General features: G+C 41.9%; 1 protein-coding gene across 10 annotated transcripts in view; it reads right to left on the bottom strand.

The window, feature by feature from the left end:
* Positions 1-369: 369 nt before the first annotated feature.
* TIAM1 (TIAM Rac1 associated GEF 1) overlaps positions 370-22,342 on the bottom strand; it is a 429,921-nt gene continuing 407,948 nt past the window's right edge. For 9 of the 10 annotated variants that reach the window (XM_077118816.1, XM_077118809.1, XM_077118813.1 and 6 more), the window contains 6 exons: positions 16,214-16,322; positions 12,214-12,272; positions 11,733-11,835; positions 8,599-8,686; positions 6,653-6,825; positions 1,449-2,889 (listed from right to left, as the gene is read on the bottom strand). In XM_077118816.1, coding sequence (XP_076974931.1) covers positions 2,420-2,889; positions 6,653-6,825; positions 8,599-8,686; positions 11,733-11,835; positions 12,214-12,272; positions 16,214-16,322 — 1,002 coding nt within the window. In that variant the 3' untranslated portion in view covers positions 1,449-2,419. Of the gene's footprint in view, positions 693-1,448; positions 2,890-6,652; positions 6,826-8,598; positions 8,687-11,732; positions 11,836-12,213; positions 12,273-16,213; positions 16,323-22,342 lie in introns of those variants that run through there. The other variant, XM_077118818.1, reaches the window with a different exon arrangement.

Genomic DNA, 22,342 nt, shown 5'->3' on the forward strand with positions numbered 1-22,342 from the left:
GATGTTGGAGACAAGAGCTCACACGTTCCATCCAGGATAGTCCAACTTCTCCACTTTATTCTCCAATATGTCCCTGGGAAACCTTCAGCCCGCTCCCAGTGGAAGGTGCCAAGGGACTGGAAAAGAAAATGGTGCCCAGTACTAAGAAAGTTCTGTATCTATAGTATTTCCGATTCTCCAAATCTGTAAGCAACTGCAGTGACTCTTCTGTTAAACTCCAAGCTTTACCAAGACAGTTTTCCCTTGATCATGGAATTTCTTTTTTTTTTTTTTTTAAAGACACACCCAAGAATTTTCTCCTGGCTTCCATTTCCTGCCAACAACTTAAACACATCCTCCCATCCAAACACAGGCACAGGACTGTCCAGACAGTTTCGATATTTTTATTGTTTGACAGGCATTTACAACGTTCCATTCATAGACCTAAAAACATAAAAATAGACCTTCTTTCAGCTTATAAAAGAAATATATAAGAACTTTTGACATAGACACGTCATGACCTTATGTACAGGAGACAATGGCACCCTCTCCAAGCACCAGACTTTCCAGTCTTTTCAAACGGACCCCGTTGCACTGGGACGAGTAGATGTGACTGTCAGAAGCCTCTGCTTCAGTACCCATCCAAACGCAATCGAACCGGAGATGATATGGAACAATGCAGTGATACAAAGGGTATAGAAACCATTCTAAAGCTTTTAAGAAAACCAGAAGAGATAGCAAAAATTTAATAGAATAAAACTTTCAAAAGATCAAGCTCAAAGCCCCAGAAATCTGAAAAGGGGAGGGACAGAAGGTGGGAAAGCAGGAAAAGCAAGCAGGAGCATAAGAGCATGATGTTCTGAACTCTCTATTGTCTGGAAATATAAAGTCATAACTGATTCTTATAAAATATAATTCCTAAAGCTACTATAAAATTCAGGTCTTTAAAGTACCTACTGATGTGTCAAACACCAAATAGATATTTTTCCCCAAAAAAGAAAGTTTTCATATTATTTAAACCCTTCTTAGGAAGTGGAAATTGTGAATTGGGGGGAGGAAAAAGAAAGCTATAAACCTTTAAAAAAAAAAACATTGAAAGTGCTATAACTTGTTTTTGTTCTTCTTATTTGGAAATCTCTTTAGAACATTAGATTTTTAGCATGTTTACCCTGTTTTGTTGGCATGAAGAAAGTGTTAAACGCAAGAGATGTTTTTGGCGAGGTTGTTTTGTTATGAGGTTTGGTCAGAGACTGTCAGGGGAAGGGGGAGGTAATCTATGGATGAAGATGCAGTTTTAATGGGATAACCAATGGCTGCCACGGCAACCCCATGAGACGGAGGCTCCCCTCCCCTGCCATGTGCAACAGACACACCCATTGCCCATTCAGTGTCATGTTTAATCCAACCAAACTCCCATCTCGAATATAGATTCAAACATTAAAATTAAAAGAAAAAAAATTTGCTTTGGAAAAAAAAAAAAGTTAATCCTAAGCAAGAGCTTCTTCTTGGCCTTTCATATATAAATATAAAATCACCAATGCCTCACTCTCTCTGTAAAAGGTTATATCCTCATTTTTTCAGACTCAGAGTTTTACACTAACTGTAAAATTCTCATGTTTGTACCCCTGTATCTCAGGTAAAAATACAAAAAAATAGTGTTTGCTTTTTTTTTCAAGTGATAAATTTGGATCTCTTTTCAAAGAGTTTGGCATCTTTATAACTCTATGCAAAACTAGAGCTTCCCAACACTGACATCAAGTTAAGACCAGCCATAGACCGAAACAGAAAAGGAAAGAAAAAAACGGCTCATCAAAACATAAACTTCCACCCTCTCTCCTCACACATTCCTAAAATACAGATATTCTCAGACATTTAAGAGGGAAAGGGGTAAGAACACTGCAAACTGTACAGTTTTGTTTCGTTTCGTGTCGGAAGGCAGGTTCCCCACCTACGAGGAGATTCTCGGATCAATTTCGGATAGAGCAATCCCTTTTTGTAAATTTTAATTTGTTTTGTGCTACTCCTTTAAACTAATCTGCTGTACATCCTTAAGCTCCTGGGGTGATTTGCTTTCCAGTGCTAGAGAATTTGTTTGTTCGCTTTTTTTTTCTTTTCATTCTTCAGGCCCTGATGAATTGAGAATAAATAAAAAGCCCTTAGTCATATACAGAGGATAGGACTCAAACTCATCTAGAATTCAGAACAGCTCTTTTCTGCCACTGTGGTTGAAAATGACGAAGTTGGGTGGCTACATGGCTTCGGAACAAAGTCAGCTGCCCAAAACGGTGTGTGTTTGTGTGTGTGTGTGTGTGTGTGCGCGTGTGTATGCAAGAGTGCGAGCTACGGGAGCAGTTCCCCTAGACGACGCGGGAGGCGGGGCCAGGTGAGGGCGGGGCGGGACGTCTTCGCACACTCCCTAACCACTCGGAGGCGCCGTCAGTCAGATCTCGGTGTTCAGCTTCCTGGAGGGGGCAAAGTCTTCGCGCCGAACCCAGATGACCTCCTCGCCCGTGCTCTCCAGCCCTCCGTTGATGCCGGACAGCGCGGCTTGCTTCTTGAGCTGCGCCATGCGGGACGCGTGACTCTCCAGGCTCTTCCGGGCTCTGTCCCGCTGACTGATGGAGGCAGCCTGCAGCCGCTCCTGCAGCTCGGGCTCCACCGAGGCCCCCTTCACGGACTCACAGAACTCATCGTCGTCGCTGAGGATGTCTGTCTCCTTGACGTCATCTTGCTCCTCATACTGGGCAAGGTCAAATTGCTCCTCTACCCATCGGTCAGTGTCCCCGCCAACGGCGGGCTGCTGGGGCTCTTTCTCCGGGCTGCTGGCACAGACGGCATCGGAATCAATGGTAAACCTGTTTCGAGCCAGCCGCCGCCTCCTCCTCCCAAGAGACTTGCTTGGGGCGGACACTGCACACACACACAAAGATATAAAAATAAAACCCCCACATGCTTTATGTGAGATGGAACATCCGGAGAGCAAGTTAAATAAAAACTGAACGGTCTGCCCGTGTTAGGGCCTCGGGGCTTAACGTCTAGATGGCACAAGTGCATCTCACCAGTCACTGTTGACAGTCTTTACCTTGCAAAGGTGTGACAGCAAATGTGTGGGGGCAGGGGGGTGAAGGGGGTTGTAGGATAGATGCCAGGGAGGTTGTAGGTTAAGGGAAAAGGGGATTCGACTCTCTCTGAAAGAATGGACTACTCTCACCTGGGCATGTGGGAGACAGGTGATGAATGCAAACCTATGGAGAAGCAGACCCCTGACCTCGGGGGAAGTGAGGGTCAGCCTCCTCAACTCTGAGCACTGCCCTGGGCACACTGTTCTGACAAAGCAATCCTGGGGTCACCGAACTGGGGTATGTCTTAGTAGGGATGGGTGAAGTTTGAAGAGTGTCACTGCCCTGGTACAGTAAACCTCAATGATGTCTCGAGGCATTAAGAGTCCTAGTCCGAGTTAGGCTGCTTTCTGGGAAATGGAACATAACATTGCTTGAGGAGCTGTAATTAGGTTACGGGGACAGCATCCCTCTTGGAGAACCCCTGAAGAACAGGACAGGTGGCTCAGGGGGCTCAAGCGTCCAGTTATTACCCTGTCCTCCTCTTTCTAAGTCCCCTATGAACTGTGAAGCTACGGCAACACAAGCCTTCGTCCCTCCTTGACTACACTCTGTATATCACTCACTGGCTTCTCTTCTACAAAGCAATTAAAATATCAGCAAGTAAGTGGAAGGAGACATAGAGAAGATACCTAAGCACTTGATCAACAAAGTGCTGTTATAAAGTGACTAAAAGCTAAGAAAAACAGATCTTTGAATTCATTCTTTCACTCTACTGCCTTCTCGGAAGCCAGAATTATTAAAAACAACAAACAAAGAAAAAAAAAACATCACCCAAATCAGGTCAACAAAGAGGCCCACTGCACACTCATACACAAAAGACATGGCTCACAGGGAACTGAGCTGTTCCTCCCTTGCTGGTGAAGAAGCCGCTGTGTTGAGACATGAAGGTAAAATGCAACAAAGGCATTCAAATGAAGGGGAAGAACCTAAAGAAGAGCCAACTGGGGGCTGCTCTCTTATGACCTAATCCCTAAAAACCATTAACTGGCTCTCCGGTATGGCTAAGTGTAAAATGACTACTCTTGATTACTGTCAAAGGCAGCCTTGGCTTCAAATACAAAAAGCGTAAGGTCAGGAAGTTAGCTGGGCACTGGCCTAAACTGGCCCGCCCCCACATGGAACCTCCTCTGCCTGGGAGAACCCTGGGCTTCCACTGCCATTCCTGAGTGTTCTGCCATCTCAAGCACCACTCTGGTTGCAGGGGAGTGAAAGCCATTTCCAGGCATGAAAGAAAAGAAAGAAAGAAAAAAAAGCCAATGTCATTGGCAAGAAGCAAAAATTCCTGTTTAAATTTACCTCCACACCGTGCCACAGGGAGCCTGGCCCCATTTATTATATGAAAACCATCCCACTTCAATATGGGGTTATGGGAAACATTTGTTATGATGAAATTCTTAGGAGTGAAGTATGCTAATGTCTGCAATTTTGAAATGTATCAAAAAATTAGATGGGTTGATGGGTGACAGATGACTAGATTACATAATGAAAACACAGAAAACTATTCATTAGAGAACATAGATGGTGGGTATGAACGGTCACTGTACAACTCTTTCAATTGTTCTTCGATGTGTCTGAAAATTTTCATAAGAAAATGTTAGAACAAGAAACAAATTTTAAGTGGGTTATAGGCAGACATTATAGCATTCTTAGACCAGTGTTGAACCAGGGTATTTGAATTTTCTATTTTATCAAAGCAGAACAGAGGGAGAAGTAAACTGCCTGGGTATTCATGACAAATGCAAAATGGAGCATGAGTATCTACCCTTTGTTTTTGTTAAAAGAACATTTAACCCACCCGGACTTACTGGGTTTCTCCCAGCCTTTCAGGGAGACAACCTTGGATTTAAATATTTCCAGGGTCCCCTGTTCATGCAGAATGGCTAGGACTGTACTGACTCATTCCAGCACATCTTTAAATGCTGGTGATAGCGAGGTGCTTCCAAAGGACAGTGAGAAATACTTTCTTCAGCCCAAAATGGGCCACCAGGCATAAAATCATTCTGTCAGACAAATCCAACTGGCTATGACACCAACGTGTTCTCTTGATGCTCATCATGATGGGGTAGGTTGTAGGTTGGTTTTCTTTGCAAAGGGATTTCAGCAGGGAAACTTCTGAGTGTCCTACAGAGTATAAGTGCTTAGTTTCAGAGTAAATGCAGCTCTGAATTTATGTTTATTAATAACTGAAATCTGGTTAATAGCAGGCAGGGCTCCCTGAGAGTCGGACATATTCCCAGTCCTTATTGAATATTCCCCGGCAAGCAAAAGAAGCAGGTGAGAAAATTCCAAAATGAAATTCTCTACAGGGGGATATAAAATGATAAGTGAAACTTTCTTGCATGGAAACCCCAAGAGAAACTGTGGTTATGGGGTATACAAGACCCTCACGAAATCTCGGAGAACATAGCAGAGCAATGGATGGTCACCACACTAAGTTGCCAATCAATACATTTGATCAGTTGATTGGCGAGTAGATTTAGGATGACAGATTTAAGACTTGATTGGAGAAGAGATTTAGATTTAAGCTTTCTAACCATCTAACACTAATTAAACTTAAGGTGCTTAAAGAGTGCGTTATTTCATGTCAACAGTATATAGGCTTTATCTATGAAGACCTTCAACCATTCACACTTCCACCCATGCCTCCTCAACACACTTGAGAACAGGTGGAAGGATGACTGGGTCAAAGGTCACCCTTCCATCCTTCGACAAATATAAAGGAAGTCTCTGTTATAGGAGTCCACACCACAAAATTCCAGGCTGCCTCTTAAGAAAGGACTTATACAAAAATACTAGTATCTTGATGTCATTAAATATTATGAGATATCTTTCTTTCCAGATATATTGCATGCCCATTTGCAAGTGCTAGCATTGATTTTCCTTCCTCATTGTTCCAAAATGATGGAGTAAATCCTAAAAAGACCATTTACTCCAGGATCACTTATATATTCCTCTATATTCCTCTTTACCAATAGCAGCCCAAGGCTTCCTCAACTCAACACTGACACTAAAAATAAAGGTGCAGGCATAGGCAAGCGTAAAAAACGAGACATCACCTGACCTACCAAACCTGGAATTCCTACTGAGAACAGGCACTGCTGCACTGCCAGATGATGAAGCCACCATGTTCTCAGAACAGGCTGAGACCTTGCTGAAACATGACACACTGCTTCTTGCTAGACAAAGCTGGCTGTCATGCAAAGCAGTGACTCTCATTCCATGGACAGGCTGAGGCAAGCCCCTCCAGAAAGAGGAGGCACTCACTCCCTGGCATAGAGAAGGAGAGAGGAGCTCACCAGCTGAGAGGAAGAGGGCAGCAAAGGGAAGGCTCAAAGGGAGGGCAAGAGGAGTTGCACAAAGGGCAGACCCCAGGGAGCCATGGACCAGGCAAGGGCCAGGAACCTCACACCCGGGAAAAACACACTCACGCCACCGTGAGCCCCACACCACACGCCACACCTACTTCTCACTGGGCAAGGAGGTCAAGCTCACTGATTTCTACAGTGGAGTGGGGGTGACCAGGATCTTGAACGTCTGAATGCCCACAGTACCTGCCCTGCTCATGGCTGGCCGGGCCCCTTTCAGCGCACATAATCTTTTTCCTCCAAAAGGGACATATTGCTGGGAGGAGGGAAGGCTTTCAGTTTTGAGGAGCTGTCTTCTGTGCTTATCCCTCAGGATCGAATGCACAGCCTTCAGGAAATCCTTTCGGCTCTCTGGGGAACTATAAAAGAAGATTGGCACACATTAGGGAAGCAGCCCTTCACTGACGGAGAACATCTAATGTTATCAAGATGGGCAGCCAAACAAATACCCTCCAGGACCAGAGGTGAAAGACTGAGGCCGGTGACTTCCATCTCTATGCTAAGCCATGTTTTCATAGCTGAGAATGAAGCACACACAACTCCTTTCCCCTCATGCTTTGTGATTCATCGCCTGCAGAGATCTGGGGCAGAGCAGTGCTGAATAAATAGCTGGATGGACACGTGGATTTTGCACCATCAAGTTGCCAAGTTCTGCTCTTGGCAGATATTTATTTTTTGAGGGAAAAAGAAGCACAAGATTCTGGCAGCTCTGCAGAGCACCCTAAGACTGCTGTCCCAACGTCTTTACTTTCCTCTAGAGTCGGTTTCCTGTTAAATATCAGCTCCTCCCATGACATGTCCACATATACATATTAAGGCAACATTAAGAACCATAAAATTTTCCTAAATCCTAATTCTCATGGTGTTAAAAAAAAAAATACTTCTTGGGTAAGAGCTACTTTTCCTATTAAGTTCTGAGTATTTTTTACCCAGTGAGTTTCAAAGGACTCTTTTATTCTCAGTTATTAACAATGAATATGGGGTCTCTAGTAGCAGGCTTATTTGACCAACAAAATTATAAATAAATTACAAAACTGGAATTTAATCCACATGTGGGTTATCTGAGAAAATTTTCCATTCTAACCCCGAGGGCTCCCTGAGGAGCTGCTCTTTGTTTCCTCCTGTCACCCAAGAGAGCAGTGATGGAGAAACACAAAGTATGGGCTTTGAGGTCAAACTCACCTGAGTTTGAACCCAGAGGTCATTTGCTCTAAGATCTTAGGCAAAGAACCCTCTATAAGCCTTGGTTCCCCATCTGTATAAAGGGAACAACAGTGCCTGGGTCTAACAAAATGAGATAATGCATGTATAGAACTTAGCTAGGACATGATTACTGTATTAGCATATTGATAATAATCATAATAATATTGATACTGTTGGTTTTTTGTGGGTGATCTGTGCATACTTCTCCCCAGCGTGAAGTATCAGTTAAGGACGAAGTAGATTAGAGATAGCCTATGTATTTTAATAGCAGGGCAATTAAAACATGATTGCCTATAATTCATATTTGCGCCAAGTACATCAGAATGCTGACTGTTGGGACTATCCATCTCAATACCTTTAAACAAACAACAAAATATTTTTCTTAATAGGAATTCCCAGCATAAGGAGGTATCATATCCTCAAAGGACTAGAAGTAGAAGTAGAAGAAATAAAGACCCTCATTATAAGAGCAGCTTCCACCAAAGATCTCTAGATGATTCTCAGCAACTTGTGTGCATCACTGTATTGTAGTTTCTTTAAATGATGAGGAATCCTGGCAATACTTGCACACAGTCTCACTACCTCCCACCTGAGTCTCCATCTGCTCCATCTCAGAGATACTGCAATATAAATGATGTATCCAGACAACAAAACCAAGTATGACATTTAACTTATCAAACGTAAATGGAAAGAAAGCCCTCCTTTGAATGTTGAGTATTTTCAAAAATTAATATTCTTTCAAAAAGTTACTGCCCATAGCTAATAAAATTAGTTTAATCTTCTCAATTACTATATTTAATAATGTAGGGTCTAGGGATGCTAGGGATGATGCGGCAGGTCGGCAGAACCCAGAGGGGTTGGAAGACACCAAAGGCAGCCAGGTTCCTTCCTTCCCAGCCTGGCAGGTGGACTTCACAGTCCTGGCTCACCTGCAGCACAGGTGGAAGACTCTCTCTGGCCTCCCTTCAGATTCCGATTTAACATGTACAATTTCACACACAGCATTTGCTTCTGCATCTGGAGAAATTAAAACAAAGATGAATTAAGATGCATTTCAAATGGATTTACCTGCATTTTTACCAAAGCACTTTCCATGCTTTGGTGGAAGATCAAATAATGCAGGGCAGCATAAGACCAAAGGAATCTCGCTGCTCTCCTGTGATATGAAGACATGACGTGACTGCAAGCTTACAGAAGGGCTTAGGAAACAAAACACTTGGAAAATTTCCAGTTGCTGAAATCAGCTTCTAGATGGTAAAAAGACAAACATTCTAACATATTGATTGGCAAAATGACCCAATCAGCCACATGTCCAGTTTGGATGAACTATTCCCATTAAAGTGATGAGTTATTTGGGCAACAGTTGAACTAGCCAGGGCCTAAGATTCCAATGCAGTTTTCATTAGGTGAGAGACATAAAGGGGCAGAAAAACCTCCCACTGAGTGACTGGACTGAGTGTCCCGGGCATGTCATGACAATAGGCTCTTAAAGGGAACTCTTTCCCAGCCTCCTCCCAGGGTGCCCACTCTGTGGGAAGCCAAAACAGTATGTCAAGAACATAATGAACAGGCATATCCTACATTCCTAAAACTTGCAATGTCTACAAAACCATGTTATTTCAAGTCGTGAATACAGCGTTTGAGAAAGGCACCATTCACTCCAGACATCCACTCTGCACACTGAGCAGTGTCAGCGTTACCCAGCGGTTCAGAACTCAGGCCATCAGCTCTCATGCTGCCTTCGTCATCATTGAACCCCAACCAGGACCCATTCACAGAAAGTTCTACGACCTTTCAAAACTAAGAGAGAAATCTCAGAGTGCCACTTTCTGATTCTCAAACTCACTGGAATGTATTTCATAACTAAAGACACACTGGCTAGTCTTTACAACTCCATCAAAATAAGCTTTGATCTTGATAGTTTTGAACTTGATTTGAATGAAAAATAGAGGGAGAGGATGGACTGTCATATCACAAAAATGGCTTTGTTTTTAACTTTGGTCTTTAGACATCCAGTTCTCAATGAAGGCAAAATTCCTGTCCAAGGAGCCTGTAGTTTTGCCATAGTCATCAGCTCCCCCATTTATAAACCAGGCACAAGATTTGAACTAGATCATTTATAGCTTAAGATTGCAAAATGAAACAAGACTACCATTTAAGTATCCAAACCTTAAAATGTACCTCAGCTGTTTCTAGACCTACAATTTGTGAGTTCCTGTGAATTCATGTGCAAATCATCTTTGCAAATCAGATAATAATTACTAAAGCAATAGGGGAACCACTGTGATGCAATTTTAGAAAGAAACCTTTTTTAAAGCAAATAATCATCTTAAATATATTTAATTTATCAGTCTTGGTTTGTGCCTTTAAATTTTCTTATACCCTGGCATAAACACCATGAAGACGGAATATGCCATTAGTTGAATTTTGGTGGGAAATTGAAGATTAACCAACTTTTGCAAGAGGTTTTGCCTCATGACCAGGACTAGGGTGAACTGGTTTGATCAGGATCTGATCCAGTTGTATTGCTCAAGGAGATGACAACAACTGGAAATGGAGAGAGGCTGATGACAACAAATCAGACACTAAGAGCTTAACACTCACCTGAGATGGTAGAAGCATGAAACAGAAGTACAGGTTCACCATGAACCTGCATGTGTCCACTTTACTGCCTAAAGCTGCACCTGCTGTCCACAGGTGTAGCCAAAGAGATCCCCCTTGACTCCCTAAGGAAGTTCCTTCCGGGGGTGCCCAGGAAAGTCATCACTAATTTTGTCTCCTTAGAATTTGGCCCCAAATGAAGCCCTGGATGGTTCCTCTGAGTCCCAGAAATATTGCTTTTCCTAGTCAATACCCCGCTGATGTTTATGTCTCTTCTCACGTGTGTAAGGACATCATCTAATTATCAGGTATATTCTTCAGTACCCAACAGTTTACTTCATTAACCTTTGGATCACAGAAAAAGAACTGACCTTTCAAAAGCCTTCACACCAGTACTGAAGATAAATATTTGTGATACTCAGGACAAAAACATAAGATGTTTATTCAATTTTTTGTGTGTGATTTAGATGGTCTGTTTTGCTCTCCTGGTTAAAAGGCAAATGAGTCATTTACGTGGGTTTTGTCTCCTTTTGGCCTCAAAGGTTCTTTCCAGAATTAGATGACTCACTGTTAGTCACTATAATATTATTAAAACATATAAGAGAATGACCAGAACTCATTAGCGCAATTTTGAGGGCATTATGTCCATTCATCTGGTTCATTCACTCATTTAAAATATGCTGGGTATGCCAGTTTGAAAGGATGTATGTCTCCTAGAAAAGCCATGTTTTAATCAAAATCCCATTTCATAAAGGCAGAATAATCCTTATTCAATACTGTATGTGTGAAATTGTAATTACATCATCTCCCCTGGAGGTGTGATTTAATCAAGAGTGGTAGTTAAACTGGATTAGGTGAAGACATGTCTCCACCCATTCGGGTGGGGTCTTGATTAGTTTCTGAAGTCCTATTAAAGAGGAAACATTTTGGAGAATGAGAGATTTCTGAGAGAGCAGAGAATGACAGCCATGAGAAGCAGAGTCCACCAACCAGTGACCTTTGGAGATGAAGAAGAAACATGCCTCCTGGGGAGCTTTATGAAACAGGAAGCCAGGAGAAGAAGCTAACAGATGATGCCATGTTCACCATGTGCCTTTCCACTTGAGAGAGAAACCCTGAACTTCACTGGCCATCTTGAATCAAGGTATCTTTCCCTGGATGCCTTAGATTGGACATGTCTATAGACTTGCTTTAACTGGGACATTTATCAGACTTAGAACTGTAAAGTAGCAACTTATTAAATTCCTCCTTTGAAAAGCCATTCTGTTTCTGGTATATTGCATTCCAGCAGCTCGCAAACTAGAACACTGGGTGAGTAAGAGGGGACTGGTGCTATCAAGGAAATAGAAAGTTAAACATATAAGAACAAAAATGGGAGGGTGGTTAGAACAAGAGTATGGATTCAGGCAAATATACATGTGCACATCAGAAATATGTAACCAAAACATGTTCCAAAATTTACCTGCACTGGCCAAAGCTCGAACCTGCAGAGCTTCAGTCGGGATCATGTGCCGAAATCGGAAGGGGTCCCAGTCCTCGTAAATGGAAAGTCTGTGAGATCCTACCTGTAGGAGAGAAGGAAGGAGCTGCTTAAGACCAACCTGCTCTACTCTGGACCAGTCCTCTGTTTTCCTGAACCAGTGAGTGACTTCACCCTGGAGTCCCCGGGCTTGCCCCAAGGAACTCTACCCAACGTGTGTTCCTTTGTCCATCCAGCAGAAAGTGAAAGCTTGGAGGGCAGCAATGCAGAGGATATGCAAAAAAATTTTCTAACCAAACATAGATAAGGACCTGGAGAGAAGAGAAAACGGATCCCAAAATAAGAAACGGAAAAGAGGAAGAGATGATATGTGCCTGACAGATAGAATCTTATGCAAATATCACCTAGAGACAGATAGAAAGACAGATACTTTCAAATGATGGGGTGAAGTAAGATATCTTACAAGTTTCTTCTTCTGCTTGGAACCATCTTTATACACAAGGACCACAGCAGTTTTGAAGACTGAAAAAAAAAACATAAAAGGTAGTGATGGCACAGAATGCTTGGGGGTTTTCCCCTTAATTTCAATAACTTATGTTAATTACACTACAGTTGTGATCACAGTTGACTGACTCCCATCCCCCCTTCCATTCATTCATCGTGCACCTGTGGAAATCAAAAGTCACCTGAGAGTATTTTCCAGGTTCAAAGTAAACACAGGAACTAAATTGAATGGAAATATCACCACCCCAGAAACTTTAAGGTAAAAACATAAAATAACTATGGTACCATTTCAAGGTTAAACTTTAGCAGAGGCATATATATCTAGCAAAAACTAGATCAGCAACTGGAGGAACAATACAATTGCTAAGGTGATTTACATTTCTACAAACTAAGCTAATACTTTACACATGCACATATTTAGGAAAAATGTAATTCATCTTTTTGACCTGAAGAAATGAAAATTAGTTTATGACATAAAATGTAATACCACTTCCAAACACAGAATCCTAGGAAGCGTTTTAAGGAGAGGAAAGGTGTGGCTTTATCCTTGGGAAGGGGTGGGGAGTGAAGGGGGAATGGGAAGATACACTGGAGTTTTACATCATCTTCCATATGATTCCTTAATCAATGCCAAGGATGTATGTTTAACAATGATTCTGTCTCTTCTCCTGGTAGGAGAAGAAAAGGCTATACCCAAAAGGAATGGAAGGGTGACTTCAGCCTTGGTTCTCTGTGTCAGGCTCTTAGTCCCTCACAGTCTGAGCTGTGGCATAGATGGGTCCAGTCCTGTAACAGCAGGTAGGGGCACAGCCTAGGTGTACCACAGGCAGAATCACAGAGAGGAGGAATGTTCCAGGAATTTTCAGGGATATGCCACCAGGCTCCCAGGGTCCTGTCAAAACCAACCAGTTCATTTTCCATTCTACTTAGGACAAGTCAGGCTCCCCTTTCCAGCAGAAGGAAAATAAGCCTGAGAGGCAAAGCAAAGGGCTCCAGCCACTGGGTCTGGACTGTTCCTAGTCCTTCACACCTCAGCATCAGGCCCGTAAGATTCCAGGAGCACAGATGGGGAGGTCTGAGCTGACCCAAGAATGTCAGACCTGCTCCAGCACAGGGACTGATGTGTCAACCTGAGTAGCTACCTCATTTCTTCAGGTATGGCCTCAGCCTGGGCAGTTAGGTCCCACTAAAAAGAACGAGAGGGTGCTACTACAGGAGACAGCACCCAGGGATCCTACTCCCACAACCCACCTTGTCAGGAAACACAGCTCCATGGCATGACAGACTGGCTCCATGAAGAGCTGGGGCTGTCACGACCTCATATTTTTTGCATGATATCACGATGGAGCACCCAGCCATAGAGGCAGGGAATGGAGTTGGCCTGGCACCTGGCATTGTGCTAAGAACTAGCTCTACCTCTTGCTTAGCTTAAATTTTTCTCTGATCCCTTCTGGCTATTCTCATTCAATTTACTCCATGTTGTCCGGTTCCCTGGCCTTGAAATCTAAAACTCCTTGCTAGGCCTGCAAGTCTAAGGTACCTTCTCTGGACCTCAAAAGGTGAACATCTAATATCCTTCAAGGCAGAAACCTAGACAAATTCTTGTTGTTTATTTTTTTTTAGAGAGTTGTGTAGACAAGCTCTTTCTTTCTTTTATTTTTTAAAGTGATAATCATCAACATTCAGTCCTGGAAGTAAAACATCAAGGTGCCGAGTTGGCAGCAAGTCAACTTCAGTTTCAGACGGCTGCGCTATTTTCCTCGGATTAGAGGTTTAAAGCAAAACAAAAGATGGCCACATTTTAACCCAAAAGCTGCCTGTCCAATAGCAACTAATCTGCTGTCCCAGAGCAACTCTTCCTTATTTCAAATCGCATGTTTAAGGCTCTGTGAATTTTGCCTTGCTACTTGAAATCACAACAAAACTGTCAAACATGTCACCTTTTATGATTGGGAATCCATAAATAAACTCATTATTCTGCCTGCCTTTGTTTGTCATTCTGGTTTTAATCCTTTCCCAGTCTCTTACCATCACTCTGAAGAAGATTCTGAATAATGATGAGCTTGCCTCTTATCACAGATTTTATCTTAACTATGGCCCCCCACAGAGTTTCCTTTCAGTGTGGTGCACGGGGGGGTGGGGGGGGGGGGGGGGGTGGTGGGGGGGGGGGGGGGGGGAGGGTTTGGGGGGGGCTTCCATTTACAACCAGGACAGGTGTAGATTCACACCTTCCTTTCCTAAGTAATCCATGAGGCAGGGAACAGAGTCACACACACACACACACACACAATCATCTGAGCCTGTACAGTAAGAAACACCCAGAGTCTGAAACCTCAAAACAGACATTTTCCTGAACCCTTCCTACTATGGATCAACAGAACATGCCCCCACAGGCCCAATCACTCAGCCAGGCATGTTTGTTTGTATTGTCTGTGGCTGTTTTTGCTCCAAATTGGCAGAGTATGTGAACTTTTGGCCTGGGAACCCTAAAATATTTACTATATGGCCCTTTACAAAAGAAGTTTGCCATGCTGCTTTCTAACATACTTTCTATTTTCTTATTCAAAATCCGTTTATTTCAAACTATAGGCAATCAGTAGAATTCAGGGGAGAAACCATAATAATCCAAACGTTGAACTCTTGAACAGCTAAATATGTAGCCCAACATGAGAAACAGGTAGATGGTTTGAGCCATTTAATTCAGATAAATGTCCCATAAATGACCCACCAGGAAACAGCAGAGAACTCCCAGACCTCTTCAGGAAAAAAAAAAAAAAAAAAGAAACCAACAATCAGTATAGGAAACAAAAGTGGTGACATTGAAAAGAAAACAAATACTCCCTGCTCCAAAAACCTACTCCCACAAACGACTATCAACAAGCTAAAATACACCAATGTTCCATTATATATCACATTTCCTTGCACACTTTACATGTTCCTTTGTTATTTTTCATGAAATGGCATCAACAACTACAAGCAGCGGCTCTGAAAACTTTCAGAACGTTACTGAGTTTCTCACTGACAGCTGAGTGATCTAAGTAAGGAATCCAATAAACCTTTACATGAAACATTAAATTGAATATCACTAAGATGTTCCATTTGGGAATTTTTCAATCTCATCATGGAGGAAAAAAGGGTTCAGTTTAAGAAGCAGTAAGCAATCCCCCCAAAGCCCCCCAAAATAAGGTAAATTAAGAGAATGGTAAATACTGCAGAATTCCTTTACGTTATGTAAATCTTCCTACCTATGAATCTTCTAGAATGAGTTTAGGAAAAAGCGCAGCATAGAAGAAAACCATGGATTGTGAATCAGCTAATACTCAGAAGCAACACTGCAATGTAGTATACAAGTATTTACACTGTAACAAGTCATATTTCCTGGATTATACACAATTTCAAGTGTACTAATCCATAGATTTCCTCTCCCAAGGAAACAGTCACGAGGTCTCTAATTATAGTGAAAGCATCAATCTAATTTAGTAAGAACTAAATCATTTTATATTCATATTACATTCATTTTCTAAATTCATGTAAAATAATTATTAGTAACAATTTGTACCACACAACTCAGCAAGGCTGCCCAGTGCTACCATGACAGTTCAGCAGAGAACCTATGTTTTAAATTCCTACATTAGACACAGTAACACAGAATCAGGGACAGAATAAAGTTCCAGGATTTGGGGCCTCAAACACAGAGACAATTTTGTCCTGATTTTCCACTTCACCTTTTTCTTGGCTGAATATCAACCCACCACGTAGCTGGTGCGGCACCTTATATGTTAAAACTGGAAGGTTTAATTTAGTGTTTGTGAGATGCTGGTGGCAATAGCAGGAAGACGAATTCAGATACCTGGAATAAACTTTAGTGGAATGAGGGGATACCTTGGAAAAGAAATGTTCCTGTTGTAAACAAAAAGCTAGGCCTTTTTCCCTCCTCAGACTTCTCTGCTGATACATACCAAATGCTGCCAGTTCCGGCTCCTTTTTCCACTTCCCCAGCGAGGCCGGGGGGTTCAGCCAGATCACGGTGGTGTGCAGAAGCAGGTCCCCCATACTCAGATCTGCAACCTGAAAACCAGGGATATGGAAAAACTTACTAGGAGGTGTTTTACAAAGTTGTTCAGCAGGCTGACGTCAATTTGACATCACAAAAATACGGTCTCTATAAATGTTTGGTCATTTTTCCTTTCTCCCATATTTGTCTACCCAAATTTCAAGAATAATGTGGCAAAAAGGTACACACTGGGGCTCTGAAATTCACAAGCCAGAAAGGATCTACAAAATTGAAGGCCTTTTGTAGTAGAGGACAGACAGTTCCCCAGAGAGATACTGATGAGCATTGTATTAGTTTGCTAAATATTGCCAGAATGCAATATACCTGAAATGAAATGGGTTTTAAAAAGGGTATTTTTTAAGTTACAAGTTTACAGTTCTAAGGCCATAAAAATGTCCAAACTAAGCCATCCAGAGAAAGATACCCTGACTCAAGAAAGGCCAATGTTTGTCACATGGGAAGATGCATGGCTGTTGTCTGCTTGACCTTGTTCCCAGTGTCGGTGCTTCCAGTTTCTGATGCCAGTGTTTCCTCTCTAAGTATCTGTGGGCCTTCACTTAGCAACTCTGGGGCAAACTTTGGGTTCTGGCTTGCTTAGCATCTCATGGGAAGGCACATGGAAACATCTGCTGGGCTCTGCATCTCTAAATGTCTCTGTCTAGGCATCTGCTCTCTGTCGGCACTCCAAGCATCTCCAAATGTCCGCATCTCTGTTGGCTCTCAAACAACTGTGTTTTCTCCAAAATGTCTCTCTTTTGAAAGGACTCCAGTAAACTAATCAAAACCCATCTTGAATGGGTGGAGTCACATTTCCATCTAGTCAAGAGGCCACACCCACAAGTGGGTACTATCACATCTCCATGGAGTAATCTAATCAAAAGGTCTCATCAATGACTGGGTGTGTCACATCTCCATGGAACCAACCCAAAGTTTCCACCCTAAACAATAGGTCTGTCCCCACAAGATTTGATCAGGATCAAAATATGGCTCTTCTGGGGTATATAACAATTTCAAACCACCACAAGCACTGAAGGCAAAAGATCCACCTAGACAACTGCAGACAATTCTGCCTGTGAATGGTAAACCCCCTTGGAACAATAAGAAGTCTTCTGAGAAGCAACGGAATCAGTTATTTCTTCTTCTTCCGACTCATTTTAAAAATTATTTCATTTCACTTTAAAGGAGGAAGAAGTCCTAAAAGGATTTTGAAGATCCTTCTTTAATAATGCACTAGCATGTGTGCTGGAGTCCAGAGGTCATGAGTCCACCCAGTGCCCTAAGTGGTCAAGGGTAAACTGTCTTGACAGGCAAGTTCCTGTTCTTGTTGTAGAGCCATCCAGGCATGACAATGCCAGAAATTCTGCTGCTAGTCCAGTGTCTACTCCTCAAAACAGCCAAGTCTGCCAGACTCGCTGGATTCCCCAGCCCACTTCCAAGCCCTGCAAAATTCCAGCCTCCCACCCAGTGTGGGGATACTCCCAGTAGCCTAATCAGGGGTGGGAAAATCATCTAGTCCCTTAACCTCGTCTCGATGGAAATACAACAGAGGCCATTACTTTGCCACAATCAGAGTCAACAATCCATTCCATTTGTACCTGTCCATAACTGCAAGAAGTTTTTCTTCCAATAAGCCTCCCTGTAGTACCTACCCTCTACTCTCTGGGTTCACAGAAATCAAACTCAATTCTCTCTTCCTCAGGCATCATTTCAGATATTTGAAGATGTGAAGTTGCACTTCTCATGGACAAATGGTCCTAGTTTGTGCTACTGCTTATCACTGTGCTTCTGGAAACATCTGAACAGGGGACAGTACAGGAGATGTGGCTGAATATATATATAATGATATCGCAGAGCATAGCAATATTACGGCCTTCCTTGGCTGGATGATGACAATACAACTAAGGGAAAAATGTTTTTAAGCAGTCATGTTACTTTGCTAGTATATATTAAGTAACTAGTCAACCAGATCTCCAGGATATTATCAGCTAAGTGAACTACACAGTTTCAATGAACTTTCCCCTTCCTCCCCTCCCCGAAACACTCCTGTAGAAGAGGAGTCGTTATAAAGATAAGACAAATCACCATATATTACACAAGGCCACAGCCATATCTTCGAAAATGGTTAAGCTGACTGTAGTAAATTATTGTCCAAATTCTATTCCCTGGCTCTGATAAAATGCTCCTTCTATATCTTCTGCCATGGCATTTTCCAGTGTTACCCACAAAACCAGGCAGAGGAGCCATCCCTGCCCCAATGACTCTGGACCTAGCCACGTGACTTGAGCCATGAACTTGACATAACAAGTTTCCATCAGCCGTTTTGTGCTTCTACCTCACATCCATGGAAAAGATACAACCAAGCCAGCTAGTGCTGCTACAACCTAGATCTTAGAAGGAAAGGGCATAGAGCACAGTGAGCCTGACCTAAGTCCTAGAGTTCAACAAGAGAAGCCAGAACTTAGCCCAAGTCTGAAATAAATATTTGCTGTCATGAACTACTGAGAGCTTGAGGCTGGTTGTCACCCAGTAAAAAATGGGCTAATATAGTCCCAGGGTACATTATTTCTCTCTTTTGACAGGTTTCCATACATCAACTATAATAAGGCATGGGTAGGTAGGCAGGGTGTATGTGCCTGTTTGAAAAGGATTATGTAACCTAGAAAAGCCATGATTTAATCCTAATCCATCATGTGGAGGCAGCTGTTTCTTTTAATCCTTATTCAGCACTGTAGACTGGAAACTTGATTAGATTTTCTCCATTGAGATGGGGTGCATCCAATTGTGGATATTAACTTTTAATTAGAGGGAGATGGGACTCTACCCATTCCAGGTGGATTTTGATTACTTTACTGGAATTTTTAAAAGAAGAAGTATTTTGGAAAAAGCTTCAGAGCCAGGGAAGAGTCACGAGGCCAAGCGACAATGCAGCCAGACTTTTGGAGATGAAGAAGGAAAACAGCTCCAGGGGAGCTTCAAGAAAGAAGTGAGGAGAGTAAGCTAGTAGACATCGCCATCATGTTCACCATGTGCCTTTCCAATTGAGAGAGAAACCCTGAACTTCATCAGCCTTTCTTGAGTGAAGGTAACCTCTTGTTGATACCTTAATTTGGATGTTTTTATAGACTTGCTTTAATTTGGACATTTTCACAGGTTTAAAACTATAAACTTGCAACTTAATAAATTCCCCTTTTAAAAAACCATTCCATTTCTGGTATATCACATTCCAGCAGCTAGCAAACGAGAACAGGGTGTCAGTGCTGTTCCCTGCCTTGGGTTTCCTTTGGCCCCCTTCTGAATCTTCCTCCCAAACCGCATGAGTGAGATCTGCTGGGAGGCGTCTACCCTATCAAGGACTGGCCTGTGCTTACCAAGCTGGTCTTCTGGGGGCCACCTTCTTAGGGAAAATGCCTTCTTTGGCTTTCTCTTCTTCCTACCTAAGCTAAAGTGATGCTGTATATGGTCTGGAGGGGTTGAAGCCCTTGTCATATCAACAAACGTTTCTTTGCCAGCTTTGTTCTCAGTGAACATATCTGCCTTCGGGGACTGTCTGACGAAAGTTGTCTGAAGACATGACTCAGGCACCCTGTGTCCCTGGCATGTTACCATTTCTATATGACTATCCATACCAGCATATACTGACAAAAATTCACACATATTCAAAGATGTTCACATTCAAAATAAATAGTGTTTACAAACTGCTTATAAACTCATTCTAGATTTTTGCTAGATGTTGCTATTCAAAGGGAAATATCAAATTATTAGAAACATCTTTGTGAAAATCAGAAGGTAATGAATGTCCCTCCAGTTGTCCGCCTCTCTATGCCTTTATGATTGTTCACACATGCCGACTCCAGCGGCCGGTCAGAGTGTAGACCGCACTATTTTCTCAGTACCCATTCCTTCCTAGGTTTTTATTTTTGTGTATCAAGGCCATTCCATCTTTTCCAATCTGAACACCATCAATTAAGAAGAGGTAAAAAGGAACTTGGGTAATCAGTCACCTTTGTCTATTATAGCTCTGCCCCTGAAGAAGGGCCCTCTTTCCTTCTCAGCCTGCTTACAGCTAAAACATTTGTATGTTTCTCTCCTGGGCATCCTTTCCAAGCTTTTGTTCTCCTGCTATCCAATACAGGGTCTTCCTACTCTCTTTAATACTTGTTACTTAGTCAAATCTCTCTCTTTCCATCTTCCACACATTTCCTTTTTTTTTTTTTTTTTTTTTTGCATGGGCAGGCACCGGGAAATGAACCTCGGTCTCCTGCATGTCAGGGGAGAACTCTGCCTCTTGAGCCACCGTGGCCTGTCCTACACATTTCCTTTTTCCAACTCAGCTCATGAGAGAACACTTCATATAGCATTTTATCTCTAATAAACCTTTCTCACCAGAAAGGTTTACTTCTTGTTTGTCAGATTTTCATTTTTAAGGACTTCTTTTTTTCATTTAAGCCATATTTCCTTTCATAGTCTCTGACTTCTAAATCTGTTTTCCTTAATTTTTTTGCAAGTCACTGTTGATATCATCCCTAGTTTTTAGCATTTAGGTCATTTGCTCCTAAGATCATTAAAATCCATAAATTAATTAAGCAACACAACTACAGTGTTCATTTCTTTGACTCAGTAAAATCTGCTTTGTCAGAATTAGATAAACTAAAATAAAGGGGGAAGTTTCATGATCAAAAAATGTCTGTAGGTATTATTCGTATACATCAATAAATGAAGACAGGAAAATTCCCTAGTGACAGAAAATAGGTAAATTATGACCTAGCCACCCAATGAAATATTACACATAATTAAAATAAGTTTTTAAAAAGTGATTTAAAATAACATGAAAATTATTTGTTCTCTAAAAAAGTCAAGGTACAAAATTATTTTTAAAAGATAGCTGTTTCACCATATTCGTGCATGTAATTTGAAAAACTCAAAATAAATACCAAAACATTAAGAGTAGTAAATTGTGTTGAGATTACGGTTTTCCTCTTGCCTTTTTCTGTATTTTCCTATTTTCCTTAATAAGCATAACATACATTTTCTTTTATGATACAAAAGTTTTACAAGAATATGAGAAGAAAATTCAGTTAGCAGTGTCCTGAAGAACGATGCCACCTTCTGAGATACTAGATTATCTGTAAACTGAGAACATACCCATGTAGACAAAAACCAAAAACAAAATACCACACCCTGTTTCAGTCTAAACCTTGTATCCTCTACAACTTACCCTACCAGGTTCTCAGATTCTAAACCTATTCATTGTCTTTGGGCTATACTGTAATTTCTTCAAAGGTACAGGTTAGGCATGTAAATTCTGTCCTATCAGGGTAGTGATGTAATTGACTTCCTCCCCACTTTGGAGAAAACAGTTTTTGGGTTTTTTTTTTTTCTTTCCCATTTATACACTTCTTTACTTCATATAAATCCATGCTATTTTTACTTTTCCTTGAGCCCTTCATAACCTCTGCCTGGCCCCCTAATATCAGACAAGCAAAATAAATTCTTTAAGATTTCACTTTTATATCTGTTAAAAGAGTCATGATTTTACTGTTTTCTGAAAAGGATCTTTTATCAGTCAGAAAGCACGTTTTGTTTCACAAGAACCTGAGGAATGACCCTTTATATCGCTGAAGATGAGGTTGTTTTCTCTCCCCTACACAACAAACTTTACCTCGTGCCCTTATCTCTAACCATCTGTTTTAGTGTCCTTGGCTGCTAAAGCAAATATCATGCAATGGGTTGGCTTATACAATGGGAAAGTATCAGCTCGCTGTTTTGAGCTAGGAAAAAGTCCAAATCGAGGCATCATCAAGGCAATGCTTTCTTCCCAAAGACTGGCATTCTGGGGCTGGCTGCCAGTGACCCTTGGTCCTGGGCTCCTCTGTGACAAGGCAATGTGCATGGAGGCCTCTCCTGGCCTCTCCCTTCTCTTCCAGATCCCGTTGACCTTCAACTCTTGCTTCCCAGGGGCTTCCATCTGTCTGAATTCCATTCTGCTTAAAAAGGACTCTAGCAATAGGATTAAGACCCAGCCTGATAGGGATGG

Source organism: Tamandua tetradactyla, chromosome 10 (assembly GCF_023851605.1).
Source record: "Tamandua tetradactyla isolate mTamTet1 chromosome 10, mTamTet1.pri, whole genome shotgun sequence".
Lineage (NCBI taxonomy): Eukaryota > Metazoa > Chordata > Mammalia > Pilosa > Myrmecophagidae > Tamandua > Tamandua tetradactyla.